The 14,879-nt window shown below is 41.0% G+C and overlaps 1 protein-coding gene across 3 annotated transcripts in view; it reads right to left on the bottom strand.

Annotated features, from left to right (window-relative positions):
* LOC107224648 (transmembrane protein 230) overlaps window positions 1-14,879 on the bottom strand; it is a 32,919-nt gene that overhangs the window by 1,562 nt on the left and 16,478 nt on the right. Inside the window, exons 1-2 of one of the 3 annotated variants that reach the window (XM_046743264.1) lie at window positions 13,707-14,040; window positions 13,176-13,341 (exon numbers count right to left, since the gene is read on the bottom strand). The exons of 1 other annotated variant lie outside the window; for it this stretch is intronic. In XM_046743264.1, the coding sequence (XP_046599220.1) occupies window positions 13,176-13,197 (22 nt within the window). In that variant the 5' untranslated portion in view covers window positions 13,198-13,341; window positions 13,707-14,040. Of the gene's footprint in view, window positions 1-13,175; window positions 13,342-13,706; window positions 14,041-14,879 lie in introns of those variants that run through there. One more of the 3 variants, XM_046743266.1, reaches the window with a different exon arrangement.

A 14,879-nucleotide genomic window follows, 5' to 3' on the forward strand; every position in this document is an offset into this window, starting at 1 on the left:
TCAGTACACGACAACTTTATGTGCATCCTGAAAGCTGGAATAAGTTGGGTTTAATTTTCTATAAAAACGAACTCTCCGGAATCGATTATACTGTTTTTACAGTAATTGATTTCCCAGCGTTCGTTTCGACAAAAAATTACGTCGATGTAGTGCATCAAAGAATAGATTCCAGTTTCCACCATCATTCAAAATCAGCAAATTTTGACCGGAAAAATCCATTGGTCTTAGCTTTTTTTCTTTAATAACAAAAACTTGTTCGTCTCACAATCGATTTGTATGACCCTTTGTGGACTAATTAGACCCCGCTAGAAACGCCAAAAAGGCACCAAGAGTAGCGTTAGGCCAACCGCTAAGGAAATTTAAAGAAAATGTGGAGACATTCAATTACTTATTTATTTTATTTCAGGTTGGATGAAATGTTAACAATACAATATTATACATAATACAATATCACAAATGCATAATAATATGAATAATAATCGTACATAAAGAGGGACATTGGGCTTCAGGGACGCAAGCCGCAACTTCAAATATACTTACAAACTACGTCAATTACATTTTAATACAATAGTTATCATATGTATTCTGCTCGCGCATATATTGCACTTCTTTTTCCTCCTACAATAACCAGATTTCTTGAGTAATGTGTATTGATAATTGTGCATTTCTTTTTGCTTTCACTTTTGTACTATTTGACAACTAGTCAAATAACTATAATACACACTGCAACCTGAACACCTGTTACAAAATTAAGAAGCATTAAATAAACTGAGATTTCGTAGCTAAGTATCTGTGGTTTTTCTTCCTCACCTTTGTGACATCCCTGCACCTATTCCAAAATTTCGGCCGCAAGTTTTTATCAGTTGTTCGCATAGGTAGGCTTTTTATTCGGGTAGGGTTTTTTGGCTGTAATTTTCGATGCGTTGATCGCAGCGTATTGAGACTGCGCCCAATCGATTTCTCCCGCAAAATTACGTCGGAATAGTGCCTGAAAGAACTGATTCCAGCACTTTTCAAAATCGCGAAAATTTTCGCCAAAAATACAAAGGGGTTAACCTTCCTTTTTTTTTGACCAAAAAATTTTTCGTCTCGGAATTGATTCGTATGACTCTTGCCCGACCAATTGGACCCCAAGAAACTCAGAAAACGCAGCGAAAAGAGCGTGGGATCAACAGAAGAGAAATTGAGAAGAAAAATACACCTGCTGAAAAATGTCGAAAATTCAGGTTTTCGTTTTTTGGCTGTAACTTTCGATGCGTTGATCGCAGCGTATTGGGACTGCGCCCAATCGATTTCTCCCGCAAAATTACGTCGGAATAGTGCCTGAAAGAACTGATTCCAGCACTTTTCAAAATCGCGAAAATTTTCGCCAAAAATACAAAGGGGTTAACCTTCCTTTTTTTTGACCAAAAAATTTTTCGTCTCGGAATTGATTCGTATGACTCTTGCCCGACCAATTGGACCCCAAGGAACTCAGAAAACGCAGCTAAAAGAGCGTGGGATCAACAGGAGAGAAATTGAGAAGAAAAATACACCTGCTGAAAAATGTCGAAAATTCAGGTTTTCGTTTTTTGGCTGTAACTTTCGATGCGTTGATCGCAGCGTATTGGGACTGCGCCCAATCGATTTCTCCCGCTAAATTACGTCGGAATAGTGCCTGAAAGAATCGATTCCAGCACTTTTCAAAATCGCGAAAATTTTCGCCAAAAATACAAAGGGGTTAACCTTCCTTTTTTTTTGACCAAAAAATTTTTCGTCTCAGAATTGATTCGTATGACTCTTGCCCGACCAATTGGACCCCAAGAAACTCAGAAAACGCAGCGAAAAGAGCGTGGGATCAACAGGAGAGAAATTGAGAAGAAAAATACACCTGCTGAAAAATGTCGAAAATTTAGGTTTTCGTTTTTTGGCTGTAACTTTCGATGCGTTGATCGCAGCGTATTGGGACTGCGCCCAATCGATTTCTCCCGCAAAATTACGTCGGAATAGTGCCTGAAAGAACTGATTCCAGCACTTTTCAAAATCGCGAAAATTTTCGCCAAAAATACAAAGGGGTTAACCTTCCTTTTTTTTTGACCAAAAAATTTTTCGTCTCGGAATTGATTCGTATGACTCTTGCCCGACCAATTGGACCCCAAGGAACTCAGAAAACGCAGCGAAAAGAGCGTGGGATCAACAGGAGAGAAATTGAGAAGAAAAATACACCTGCTGAAAAATGTCGAAAATTCAGGTTTTCGTTTTTTGGCTGTAACTTTCGATGCGTTGATCGCAGCGTATTGGGACTGCGCCCAATCGATTTCTCCCGCTAAATTACGTCGGAATAGTGCCTGAAAGAATCGATTCCAGCACTTTTCAAAATCGCGAAAATTTTCGCCAAAAATACAAAGGGGTTAACCTTCCTTTTTTTTTGACCAAAAAATTTTTCGTCTCAGAATTGATTCGTATGACTCTTGCCCGACCAATTGGACCCCAAGAAACTCAGAAAACGCAGCGAAAAGAGCGTGGGATCAACAGGAGAGAAATTGAGAAGAAAAATACACCTGCTGAAAAATGTCGAAAATTTAGGTTTTCGTTTTTTGGCTGTAACTTTCGATGCGTTGATCGCAGCGTATTGGGACTGCGCCCAATCGATTTCTCCCGCAAAATTACGTCGGAATAGTGCCTGAAAGAACTGATTCCAGCACTTTTCAAAATCGCGAAAATTTTCGCCAAAAATACAAAGGGGTTAACCTTCCTTTTTTTTTGACCAAAAAATTTTTCGTCTCGGAATTGATTCGTATGACTCTTGCCCGACCAATTGGACCCCAAGGAACTCAGAAAACGCAGCGAAAAGAGCGTGGGATCAACAGGAGAGAAATTGAGAAGAAAAATACACCTGCTGAAAAATGTCGAAAATTCAGGTTTTCGTTTTTTGGCTGTAACTTTCGATGCGTTGATCGCAGCGTATTGGGGCTGCGCCCAATCGATTTCTCTCGCAAAATTACGTCGGAATAGTGCCTGAAAGAATCGATTCCAGCACTTTTCAAAATCGCGAAAATTTTCGCCAAAAATACAAAGGGGTTAACCTTCCTTTTTTTTTGACCAAAAAATTTTTCGTCTCAGAATTGATTCGTATGACTCTTGCCCGACCAATTGGACCCCAAGGAACTCAGAAAACGCAGCGAAAAGAGCGTGGGATCAACAGGAGAGAAATTGAGAAGAAAAATACACCTGCTGAAAAATGTCGAAAATTCAGGTTTTCGTTTTTTGGCTGTAACTTTCGATGCGTTGATCGCAGCGTATTGGGACTGCGCCCAATCGATTTCTCTCGCAAAATTACGTCGGAATAGTGCCTGAAAGAATTGATTCCAGCGCTTTTCAAAATCGCGAAAATTTTCGCCAAAAATACAAAGGGGTTAACCTTCCTTTTTTTTTGACCAAAAAATTTTTCGTCTCAGAATTGATTCGTATGACTCTTGCCCGACCAATTGTACCCCAAGGAACTCAGAAAACGCAGCGAAAAGAGCGTGGGATCAACAGGAGAGAAATTGAGAAGAAAAATACACCTGCTGAAAAATGTCGAAAATTCAGGTTTTCGTTTTTTGGCTATAACTTTCGATGCGTTGATCGCAGCGTATTGGGACTGCGCCCAATCGATTTCTCTCGCAAAATTACGTCGGAATAGTGCCTGAAAGAATTGATTCCAGCACTTTTCAAAATCGCGAAAATTTTCGCCAAAAATACAAAGGGGTTAACCTTCCTTTTTTTTTGACCAAAAAATTTTTCGTCTCAGAATTGATTCGTATGACTCTTGCCCGACCAATTGTACCCCAAGGAACTCAGAAAACGCAGCGAAAAGAGCGTGGGATCAACAGGAGAGAAATTGAGAAGAAAAATACACCTGCTGAAAAATGTCGAAAATTCAGGTTTTCGTTTTTTGGCTGTAACTGTCGATGCGTTGATTACAGCGTATTGGGACTGCGCCCAATCGATTTCTCCCGCAAAATTACGTCGGAATAGTGCCTGAAAGAACTGATTCCAGCACTTTTCAAAATCGCGAAAATTTTCGCCAAAAATACAAAGGGGTTAACCTTCCTTTTTTTTTGACCAAAAAATTTTTCGTCTCAGAATTGATTCGTATGACTCTTGCCCGACCAATTGTACCCCAAGGAACTCAGAAAACGCAGCGAAAAGAGCGTGGGATCAACAGGAGAGAAATTGAGAAGAAAAATACACCTGCTGAAAAATGTCGAAAATTCAGGTTTTCGTTTTTTGGCTGTAACTTTCGATGCGTTGATCGCAGCGTATTGGGACTGCGCCCGATCGATTTCTCCCGCAAAATTACGTCGGAATAGTGCCTGAAAGAATTGATTCCAGCACTTTTCAAAATCGCGAAAATTTTCGCCAAAAATACAAAGGGGTTAACCTTCCTTTTTTTTTGACCAAAAAATTTTTCGTCTCGGAATTGATTCGTATGACTCTTGCCCGACCAATTGGACCCCAAGGAACTCAGAAAACGCAGCGAAAAGAGCGTGGGATCAACAGGAGAGAAATTGAGAAGAAAAATACACCTGCTGAAAAATGTAGAAAATTCAGGTTTTCGTTTTTTGGCTGTAACTTTCGATGCGTTGATCGCAGCGTATTGGGACTGCGCCCAATCGATTTCTCTCGCAAAATTACGTCGGAATAGTGCCTGAAAGAATTGATTCCAGCACTTTTCAAAATCGTGAAAATTTTCGCCAAAAATACAAAGGGGTTAACCTTCCTTTTTTTTTGACCAAAAAATTTTTCGTCTCGGAATTGATTCGTATGACTCTTGCCCGACCAATTGGACCCCAAGGAACTCAGAAAACGCAGCGAAAAGAGCGTGGGATCAACAGGAGAGAAATTGAGAAGAAAAATACACCTGCTGAAAAATGTCGAAAATTCAGGTTTTCGTTTTTTGGCTGTAACTTTCGATGCGTTGATCGCAGCGTATTGGGACTGCGCCCAATCGATTTCTCTCGCAAAATTACGTCGGAATAGTGCCTGAAAGAATTGATTCCAGCGCTTTTCAAAATCGCGAAAATTTTCGCCAAAAATACAAAGGGGTTAACCTTCCTTTTTTTTTGACCAAAAAATTTTTCGTCTCAGAATTGATTCGTATGACTCTTGCCCGACCAATTGTACCCCAAGGAACTCAGAAAACGCAGCGAAAAGAGCGTGGGATCAACAGGAGAGAAATTGAGAAGAAAAATACACCTGCTGAAAAATGTCGAAAATTCAGGTTTTCGTTTTTTGGCTATAACTTTCGATGCGTTGATCGCAGCGTATTGGGACTGCGCCCAATCGATTTCTCTCGCAAAATTACGTCGGAATAGTGCCTGAAAGAATTGATTCCAGCACTTTTCAAAATCGCGAAAATTTTCGCCAAAAATACAAAGGGGTTAACCTTCCTTTTTTTTTGACCAAAAAATTTTTCGTCTCAGAATTGATTCGTATGACTCTTGCCCGACCAATTGTACCCCAAGGAACTCAGAAAACGCAGCGAAAAGAGCGTGGGATCAACAGGAGAGAAATTGAGAAGAAAAATACACCTGCTGAAAAATGTCGAAAATTCAGGTTTTCGTTTTTTGGCTGTAACTGTCGATGCGTTGATTACAGCGTATTGGGACTGCGCCCAATCGATTTCTCCCGCAAAATTACGTCGGAATAGTGCCTGAAAGAACTGATTCCAGCACTTTTCAAAATCGCGAAAATTTTCGCCAAAAATACAAAGGGGTTAACCTTCCTTTTTTTTTGACCAAAAAATTTTTCGTCTCAGAATTGATTCGTATGACTCTTGCCCGACCAATTGTACCCCAAGGAACTCAGAAAACGCAGCGAAAAGAGCGTGGGATCAACAGGAGAGAAATTGAGAAGAAAAATACACCTGCTGAAAAATGTCGAAAATTCAGGTTTTCGTTTTTTGGCTGTAACTTTCGATGCGTTGATCGCAGCGTATTGGGACTGCGCCCGATCGATTTCTCCCGCAAAATTACGTCGGAATAGTGCCTGAAAGAATTGATTCCAGCACTTTTCAAAATCGCGAAAATTTTCGCCAAAAATACAAAGGGGTTAACCTTCCTTTTTTTTTGACCAAAAAATTTTTCGTCTCGGAATTGATTCGTATGACTCTTGCCCGACCAATTGGACCCCAAGGAACTCAGAAAACGCAGCGAAAAGAGCGTGGGATCAACAGGAGAGAAATTGAGAAGAAAAATACACCTGCTGAAAAATGTAGAAAATTCAGGTTTTCGTTTTTTGGCTGTAACTTTCGATGCGTTGATCGCAGCGTATATGGGCTGCGCCCAATCGATTTCTCTCGCAAAATTACGTCGGAATAGTGCCTGAAAGAATCGATTCCAGCACTTTTCAAAATCGCGAAAATTTTCGCCAAAAATACAAAGGGGTTAACCTTCCTTTTTTTTTGACCAAAAAATTTTTCGTCTCAGAATTGATTCGTATGACTCTTGCCCGACCAATTGGACCCCAAGGAACTCAGAAAACGCAGCGAAAAGAGCGTGGGATCAACAGGAGAGAAATTGAGAAGAAAAATGCACCTGCTGAAAAATGTCGAAAATTCAGGTTTTCGTTTTTTGGCTGTAACTTTCGATGCGTTGATCGCAGCGTATTGGGACTGCGCCCAATCGATTTCTCTCGCAAAATTACGTCGGAATAGTGCCTGAAAGAATTGATTCCAGCACTTTTCAAAATCGCGAAAATTTTCGCCAAAAATACAAAGGGGTTAACCTTCCTTTTTTTTTGACCAAAAAATTTTTCGTCTCAGAATTGATTCGTATGACTCTTGCCCGACCAATTGTACCCCAAGGAACTCAGAAAACGCAGCGAAAAGAGCGTGGGATCAACAGGAGAGAAATTGAGAAGAAAAATACACCTGCTGAAAAATGTCGAAAATTCAGGTTTTCGTTTTTTGGCTATAACTTTCGATGCGTTGATCGCAGCGTATTGGGACTGCGCCCAATCGATTTCTCTCGCAAAATTACGTCGGAATAGTGCCTGAAAGAATTGATTCCAGCACTTTTCAAAATCGCGAAAATTTTCGCCAAAAATACAAAGGGGTTAACCTTCCTTTTTTTTTGACCAAAAAATTTTTCGTCTCAGAATTGATTCGTATGACTCTTGCCCGACCAATTGTACCCCAAGGAACTCAGAAAACGCAGCGAAAAGAGCGTGGGATCAACAGGAGAGAAATTGAGAAGAAAAATACACCTGCTGAAAAATGTCGAAAATTCAGGTTTTCGTTTTTTGGCTGTAACTGTCGATGCGTTGATTACAGCGTATTGGGACTGCGCCCAATCGATTTCTCTCGCAAAATTACGTCGGAATAGTGCCTGAAAGAATTGATTCCAGCACTTTTCAAAATCGTGAAAATTTTCGCCAAAAATACAAAGGGGTTAACCTTCCTTTTTTTTTGACCAAAAAATTTTTCGTCTCGGAATTGATTCTTATGACTCTTGCCCGACCAATTGGACCCCAAGGAACTCAGAAAACGCAGCGAAAAGAGCGTGGGATCAACAGGAAAGAAATTGAGAAGAAAAATACACCTGCTGAAAAATGTCGAAAATTCAGGTTTTCGTTTTTTGGCTGTAACTTTCGATGCGTTGATCGCAGCGTATTGGGGCTGCGCCCAATCGATTTCTCTCGCAAAATTACGTCGGAATAGTGCCTGAAAGAATCGATTCCAGCACTTTTCAAAATCGCGAAAATTTTCGCCAAAAATACAAAGGGGTTAACCTTCCTTTTTTTTTGACCAAAAAATTTTTCGTCTCAGAATTGATTCGTATGACTCTTGCCCGACCAATTGGACCCCAAGGAACTCAGAAAACGCAGCGAAAAGAGCGTGGGATCAACAGGAGAGAAATTGAGAAGAAAAATACACCTGCTGAAAAATGTCGAAAATTCAGGTTTTCGTTTTTTGGCTGTAACTTTCGATGCGTTGATCGCAGCGTATTGGGACTGCGCCCGATCGATTTCTCCCGCAAAATTACGTCGGAATAGTGCCTGAAAGAATTGATTCCAGCAGTTTTCAAAATTGCGAAAATTTTCGCCAAAAATACAAAGGGGTTAACCTTCCTTTTTTTTTGACCAAAAAATTTTTCGTCTCAGAATTGATTCGTATGACTCTTGCCCGACCAATTGGACCCCAAGGAACTCAGAAAACACAGCGAAAAGAGCGTGGGATCAACAGGAGAGAAATTGAGAAGAAAAATACACCTGCTGAAAAATGTCGAAAATTCAGGTTTTCGTTTTTTGGCTGTAACTTTCGATGCGTTGATCGCAGCGTATTGGGACTGCGCCCGATCGATTTCTCCCGCAAAATTACGTCGGAATAGTGCCTGAAAGAATTGATTCCAGCACTTTTCAAAATCGCGAAAATTTTCGCCAAAAGTACAAAGGGGTTAACCTTCCTTTTTTTTTGACCAAAAAATTTTTCGTCTCAGAATTGATTCGTATGACTCTTGCCCGACCAATTGGACCCCAAGGAACTCAGAAAACGCAGCGAAAAGAGCGTGGGATCAACAGGAGAGAAATTGAGAAGAAAAATACACCTGCTGAAAAATGTCGAAAATTCAGGTTTTCGTTTTTTGGCTGTAACTTTCGATGCGTTTATCGCAGCGTATTGGGGCTGCGCCCAATCGATTTCTCTCGCAAAATTACGTCGGAATAGTGCCTGAAAGAATTGATTCCAGCACTTTTCAAAATCGCGAAAATTTTCGCCAAAAATACAAAGGGGTTAACCTTCCTTTTTTTTTGACCAAAAAATTTTTCGTCTCAGAATTGATTCGGATGACTCTTGCCCGACCAATTGGACCCCAAGGAACTCAGAAAACGCAGCGAAAAGAGCGTGGGATCAACAGGAGAGAAATTGAGAAGAAAAATACACCTGCTGAAAAATGTCGAAAATTCAGGTTTTCGTTTTTTGGCTGTAACTGTCGATGCGTTGATCGCAGCGTATTGGGACTGCGCCCAATCGATTTCTCTCGCAAAATTACGTCGGAATAGTGCCTGAAAGAATTGATTCCAGCATTTTTCAAAATCGCGAAAATTTTCGCCAAAAATACAAAGGGGTTAACCTTCCTTTTTTTTTGACCAAAAAATTTTTAGTCTCAGAATTGATTCGTATGACTCTTGCCCGACCAATTGGACCCCAAGGAACCCAGAAAACGCAGCGAAAAGAGCGTGGGATCAACAGGAGAGAAATTGAGAAGAAAAATACACCTGCTGAAAAATGTCGAAAATTCAGGTTTTCGTTTTTTGGCTGTAACTTTCGATGCGTTGATCGCAGCGTATTGGGACTGCGCCCAATCGATTTCTCTCGCAAAATTACGTCGGAATAGTGCCTGAAAGAATTGATTCCAGCACTTTTCAAAATCGCGAAAATTTTCGCCAAAAATACTAAGGGGTTAACCTTCCTTTTTTTTTGACCAAAAAATTTTTCGTCTCAGAATTGATTCGTATGACTCTTGCCCGACCAATTGTACCCCAAGGAACTCAGAAAACGCAGCGAAAAGAGCGTGGGATCAACAGGAGAGAAATTGAGAAGAAAAATACACCTGCTGAAAAATGTCGAAAATTCAGGTTTTCGTTTTTTGGCTGTAACTTTCGATGCGTTGATCGCAGCGTATTGGGACTGCGCCCAATCGATTTCTCTCGCAAAATTACGTCGGAATAGTGCCTGAAAGAATTGATTCCAGCACTTTTCAAAATCGCGAAAATTTTCGCCAAAAATACAAAGGGGTTAACCTTCCTTTTTTTTTGACCAAAAAATTTTTCGTCTCAGAATTGATTCGTATGACTCTTGCCCGACCAATTGGACCCCAAGGAACTCAGAAAACGCAGCGAAAAGAGCGTGGGATCAACAGGAGAGAAATTGAGAAGAAAAATACACCTGCTGAAAAATGTCGAAAATTCAGGTTTTCGTTTTTTGGCTGTAACTGTCGATGCGTTGATTGCAGCGTATTGGGACTGCGCCCAATCGATTTCTCTCGCAAAATTACGTCGGAATAGTGCCTGAAAGAATTGATTCCAGCACTTTTCAAAATTGCGAAAATTTTCGCCAAAAATACAAAGGGGTTAACCTTCCTTTTTTTTTGACCAAAAAATTTTTCGTCTCAGAATTGATTCGTATGACTCTTGCCCGACCAATTGGACCCCAAGGAACTCAGAAAACGCAGCGAAAAGAGCGTGGGATCAACAGGAGAGAAATTGAGAAGAAAAATACACCTGCTGAAAAATGTCGAAAATTCAGGTTTTCGTTTTTTGGCTGTAACTTTTGATGCGTTGATCGCAGCGTATTGGGACTGCGCCCGATCGATTTCTCCCGCAAAATTACGTCGGAATAGTGCCTGAAAGAATTGATTCCAGCACTTTTCAAAATCGCGAAAATTTTCGCCAAAAGTACAAAGGGGTTAACCTTCCTTTTTTTTTGACCAAAAAATTTTTCGTCTCAGAATTGATTCGTATGACTCTTGCCCGACCAATTGGACCCCAAGGAACTCAGAAAACGCAGCGAAAAGAGCGTGGGATCAACAGGAGAGAAATTGAGAAGAAAAATACACCTGCTGAAAAATGTCGAAAATTCAGGTTTTCGTTTTTTGGCTGTAACTTTCGATGCGTTTATCGCAGCGTATTGGGGCTGCGCCCAATCGATTTCTCTCGCAAAATTACGTCGGAATAGTGCCTGAAAGAATTGATTCCAGCACTTTTCAAAATCGCGAAAATTTTCGCTAAAAATACAAAGGGGTTAACCTTCCTTTTTTTTTGACCAAAAAATTTTTCGTCTCAGAATTGATTCGGATGACTCTTGCCCGACCAATTGGACCCCAAGGAACTCAGAAAACGCAGCGAAAAGAGCGTGGGATCAACAGGAGAGAAATTGAGAAGAAAAATACACCTGCTGAAAAATGTCGAAAATTCAGGTTTTCGTTTTTTGGCTGTAACTGTCGATGCGTTTATCGCAGCGTATTGGGGCTGCGCCCAATCGATTTCTCTCGCAAACCTACGTCGGAATAGTGCCTGAAAGAATTGATTCCAGCACTTTTCAAAATCGCGAAAATTTTCGCCAAAAATACAAAGGGGTTAACCTTCCTTTTTTTTTGACCAAAAAATTTTTCGTCTCAGAATTGATTCGGATGACTCTTGCCCGACCAATTGGACCCCAAGGAACTCAGAAAACGCAGCGAAAAGAGCGTGGGATCAACAGGAGAGAAATTGAGAAGAAAAATACACCTGCTGAAAAATGTCGAAAATTCAGGTTTTCGTTTTTTGGCTGTAACTGTCGATGCGTTTATCGCAGCGTATTGGGGCTGCGCCCAATCGATTTCTCTCGCAAAATTACGTCGGAATAGTGCCTGAAAGAATTGATTCCAGCACTTTTCAAAATCGCGAAAATTTTCGCCAAAAATACAAAGGGGTTAACCTTCCTTTTTTTTTGACCAAAAAATTTTTCGTCTCAGAATTGATTCGTATGACTCTTGCCCGACCAATTGGACCCCAAGGAACTCAGAAAACGCAGCGAAAAGAGCGTGGGATCAACAGGAGAGAAATTGAGAAGAAAAATACACCTGCTGAAAAATGTCGAAAATTCAGGTTTTCGTTTTTTGGCTGTAACTTTCGATGCGTTGATCGCAGCGTATTGGGACTGCGCCCAATCGATTTCTCTCGCAAAATTACGTCGGAATAGTGCCTGAAAGAATTCATTCCAGCACTTTTCAAAATCGCGAAAATTTTCGCCAAAAATACAAAGGGGTTAACCTTCCTTTTTTTTTGACCAAAAAATTTTTCGTCTCAGAATTGATTCGTATGACTCTTGCCCGACCAATTGGACCCCAAGGAACTCAGAAAACGCAGCGAAAAGAGCGTGGGATCAACAGGAGAGAAATTGAGAAGAAAAATACACCTGCTGAAAAATGTCGAAAATTCAGGTTTTCGTTTTTTGGCTGTAACTTTCGATGCGTTGATCGCAGCGTATTGGGACTGCGCCCAATCGATTTCTCTCGCAAAATTACGTCGGAATAGTGCCTGAAAGAATTCACTCCAGCACTTTTCAAAATCGCGAAAATTTTCGCCAAAAATACAAAGGGGTTAGTCTTACTTTCTTCTTCATTTTTGGGGCCAAAAATTTTATTGTCTCAGATTTGACTTGTATGACTCTTGTTCAACTAATTGGATTCTGCGGAATGCACAACATACTATGAAATACGCGTGGAGTCAACAGCAGAAAACCCACCAACGAAATCCTATGTTTCAGGACTGCAACTTTTGATTCTTCCGTTCTACCGTTAGAATCATTCTGCAAGATCCTCAAGTCCTCAGTTAGACCATCAAAAATCAAAAAAGAACCACTGCGACTTAGTATGATTATGATTCGCGGAAATATAACAGTCCATTCTAGCAATTACTGGTATTGTGTCGGACCTACAAACGTTTTGAATGCAATATCACAATTGTATGTGATTCGTCATGAGAAACCAAATTAATCTTGTAATTTCGCTGGTCTATTGAATGCAGGGAACGAGCAAATTCTTCAAATCATTTATGACTAATATCACTTTAGTTACACACAATGCTGTACAATTGATCTTGAAACTCTGTAATAGGATCATGAAAGTCTGTTAAGCTGTACTTTCGCATTCCTTAATTACAACTTATTTCACTTTCGAACAACATTCTACCCATGTGAAATTGTTTTCATGCCAACTTAAGAGACAATCATAGTTTCAAGCCCTCAACCCTTTAATATCTTACTTATACATTTCAATTTTGTTCATCATGGAGACCAGTCATTCGAATTTGCTCTTATTTACGAGCTTGCTCGCAATCAACACACATACATCACCAAACGCATGCGCTCCGATTCACCCAATTACGCGCACTGTTGCACGAAATCATATTCGTTGCGCCCAATGTGGACTTCACATCAGATGAACTGTTTCGATGTATCTAAGTAGCAAAAGTCGAAACGCTGCTACGCCATAGACTGGTTTCTGAAATTATTTTACGTAAGTCTTTTTCCGTGGGATGTAATTCATTCTAATCTTTATTTGTACAGTATTATACTAATCAACAGGACAATTATTCAATAAGTGCCGTTGAAATGGTCAAATAAAAAAGGTAAGTGCGGCAATAGGCATTTTACAAGGTACTTCAGTTACCTGTACGCAACCACCTCCACATTCTGGGAAGTCCTTCGAAATAATCGAACCAACCAATCCGTTGGTCCCAGTCGTTACATCGAAGACGAAGCTGGTTTACATTAAAAGATAGGCTAACCGCTCTCCAAATTTCCTCTCATTTCCCTCCCCAGGATGCGTCAATTATCTGTGCACGCAAATCATTAGCATCAGTTATTAAAACCGCAGGATCTATTGTTCCGAAGACTTCAGGGTCAACATAAATTGATTTTGCTTTCAAATTTCCGTCCTGTGGATTGTAGGTATGAAAAATCAGAGTAGAACATTGAAATAAAAAAATAAAAATGTAGCTAGATGACATGAGGTGATAATTGCGCGCAATATATTTCACACCGTAAAGTGTCCGGAAATCTACATCGAATCGCAAGAGCATATAGAAATGAATAGGAAGAAAAAAAAAACGTCGTGTACGCGATTAAATTACAACGCATATTTTCTAAATTCAATAATTGTACACCAATGGAGATAACGTATACGACAAACTGGACTTACGTTTCTTTTATGAAAATCATGTTCCTCGGAGAATGTATAAAGTGGGGCAGAAAACGAGCCCTCGCGATGCTCAGGTGTTCCAGGTATCGATGTGGTGGGTGTATGAGGTTGAAAATGAGCTTGGCGGTACGCGATGAACAACCCTGCGGATAGGCGAGGCTAAACTCGTGGCTGACTGGCACCCCTGTTTTCGACGTGCGAAGGGCGGGGGGAAGGGTGGAGGCGGAGAAGGACGAGGATACACGGAAAGGGGTACAGAGGAGGTCGCGAAGCGAGACCGGAACGACGGAGGGCGTCCCGACGTCCACCTGCAAACGCCTGACACATCCCTCCGTCCACGCTGTACGTGCACACGACGAACATCGGCCGAACCCGGCGGCCAAATTTCACCCCCTCTCAGTTCCTCCCGTGGATTTCCTCCCCTCTCTCCTCTCTCCTCTCTCTCCACTCTCCTCTCTGTCTCTCCCGCGGTTGTCAGGGGACCGGAGGCGAATCGATGCCCGAGGCCGGGAAAGAAGCTGCGAGCTTTACGCCGACCCACGCCGACGCCTGTGCCACTCCACGAGTCCGAAGGGGTGCGTAATATGCGTGTATGCACAGGTATTCACATTGCGATTCAATCCCGTACCGCGCAGGTGTTTACGCGAAATCCATTCCACGTGTATGTATAATATCTGTAATTTGCCTCGTATATCTGGACATCTCGGCAGGCTTCTTACACACATCGTCGCGCAGCAACCCTCGGCGATTTATCCTGTATGCCCCTTTGTCTCTTTGATACAAAATCGGGGGATTCGCATCCTCGTTAAATGATTATGTAGAGGTAAAAGCTGCTCTTGACAGCTCTATCAAGTGCCAGACAATTGAAATATCTACTGAACAGAATCGTTACTACGTCATCTGATTATTTGATATTGCAAATATTTGTCCAACACCGAAACTCGGTGCTTTGTGTCCGATCGATTTGCTTCACGTATTGTTTGAAAGGTAATTTATCGGTTTAACGTGATTAAGGGAATTCAGTTCTTGTAACCCCGTGTCCTTTGCTCATGCTTGTAATATATTTATATCGATCATGAAGAAGAATTATCAGAAGACATATAATTTTCGGAAGAATACCGTTTTAGCGTGGAAACAAACGTTCCCATTTCACAATCTCAAGCTCAACGTCGA

This window comes from Neodiprion lecontei, chromosome 6, assembly GCF_021901455.1.
Source record: "Neodiprion lecontei isolate iyNeoLeco1 chromosome 6, iyNeoLeco1.1, whole genome shotgun sequence".
Lineage (NCBI taxonomy): Eukaryota > Metazoa > Arthropoda > Insecta > Hymenoptera > Diprionidae > Neodiprion > Neodiprion lecontei.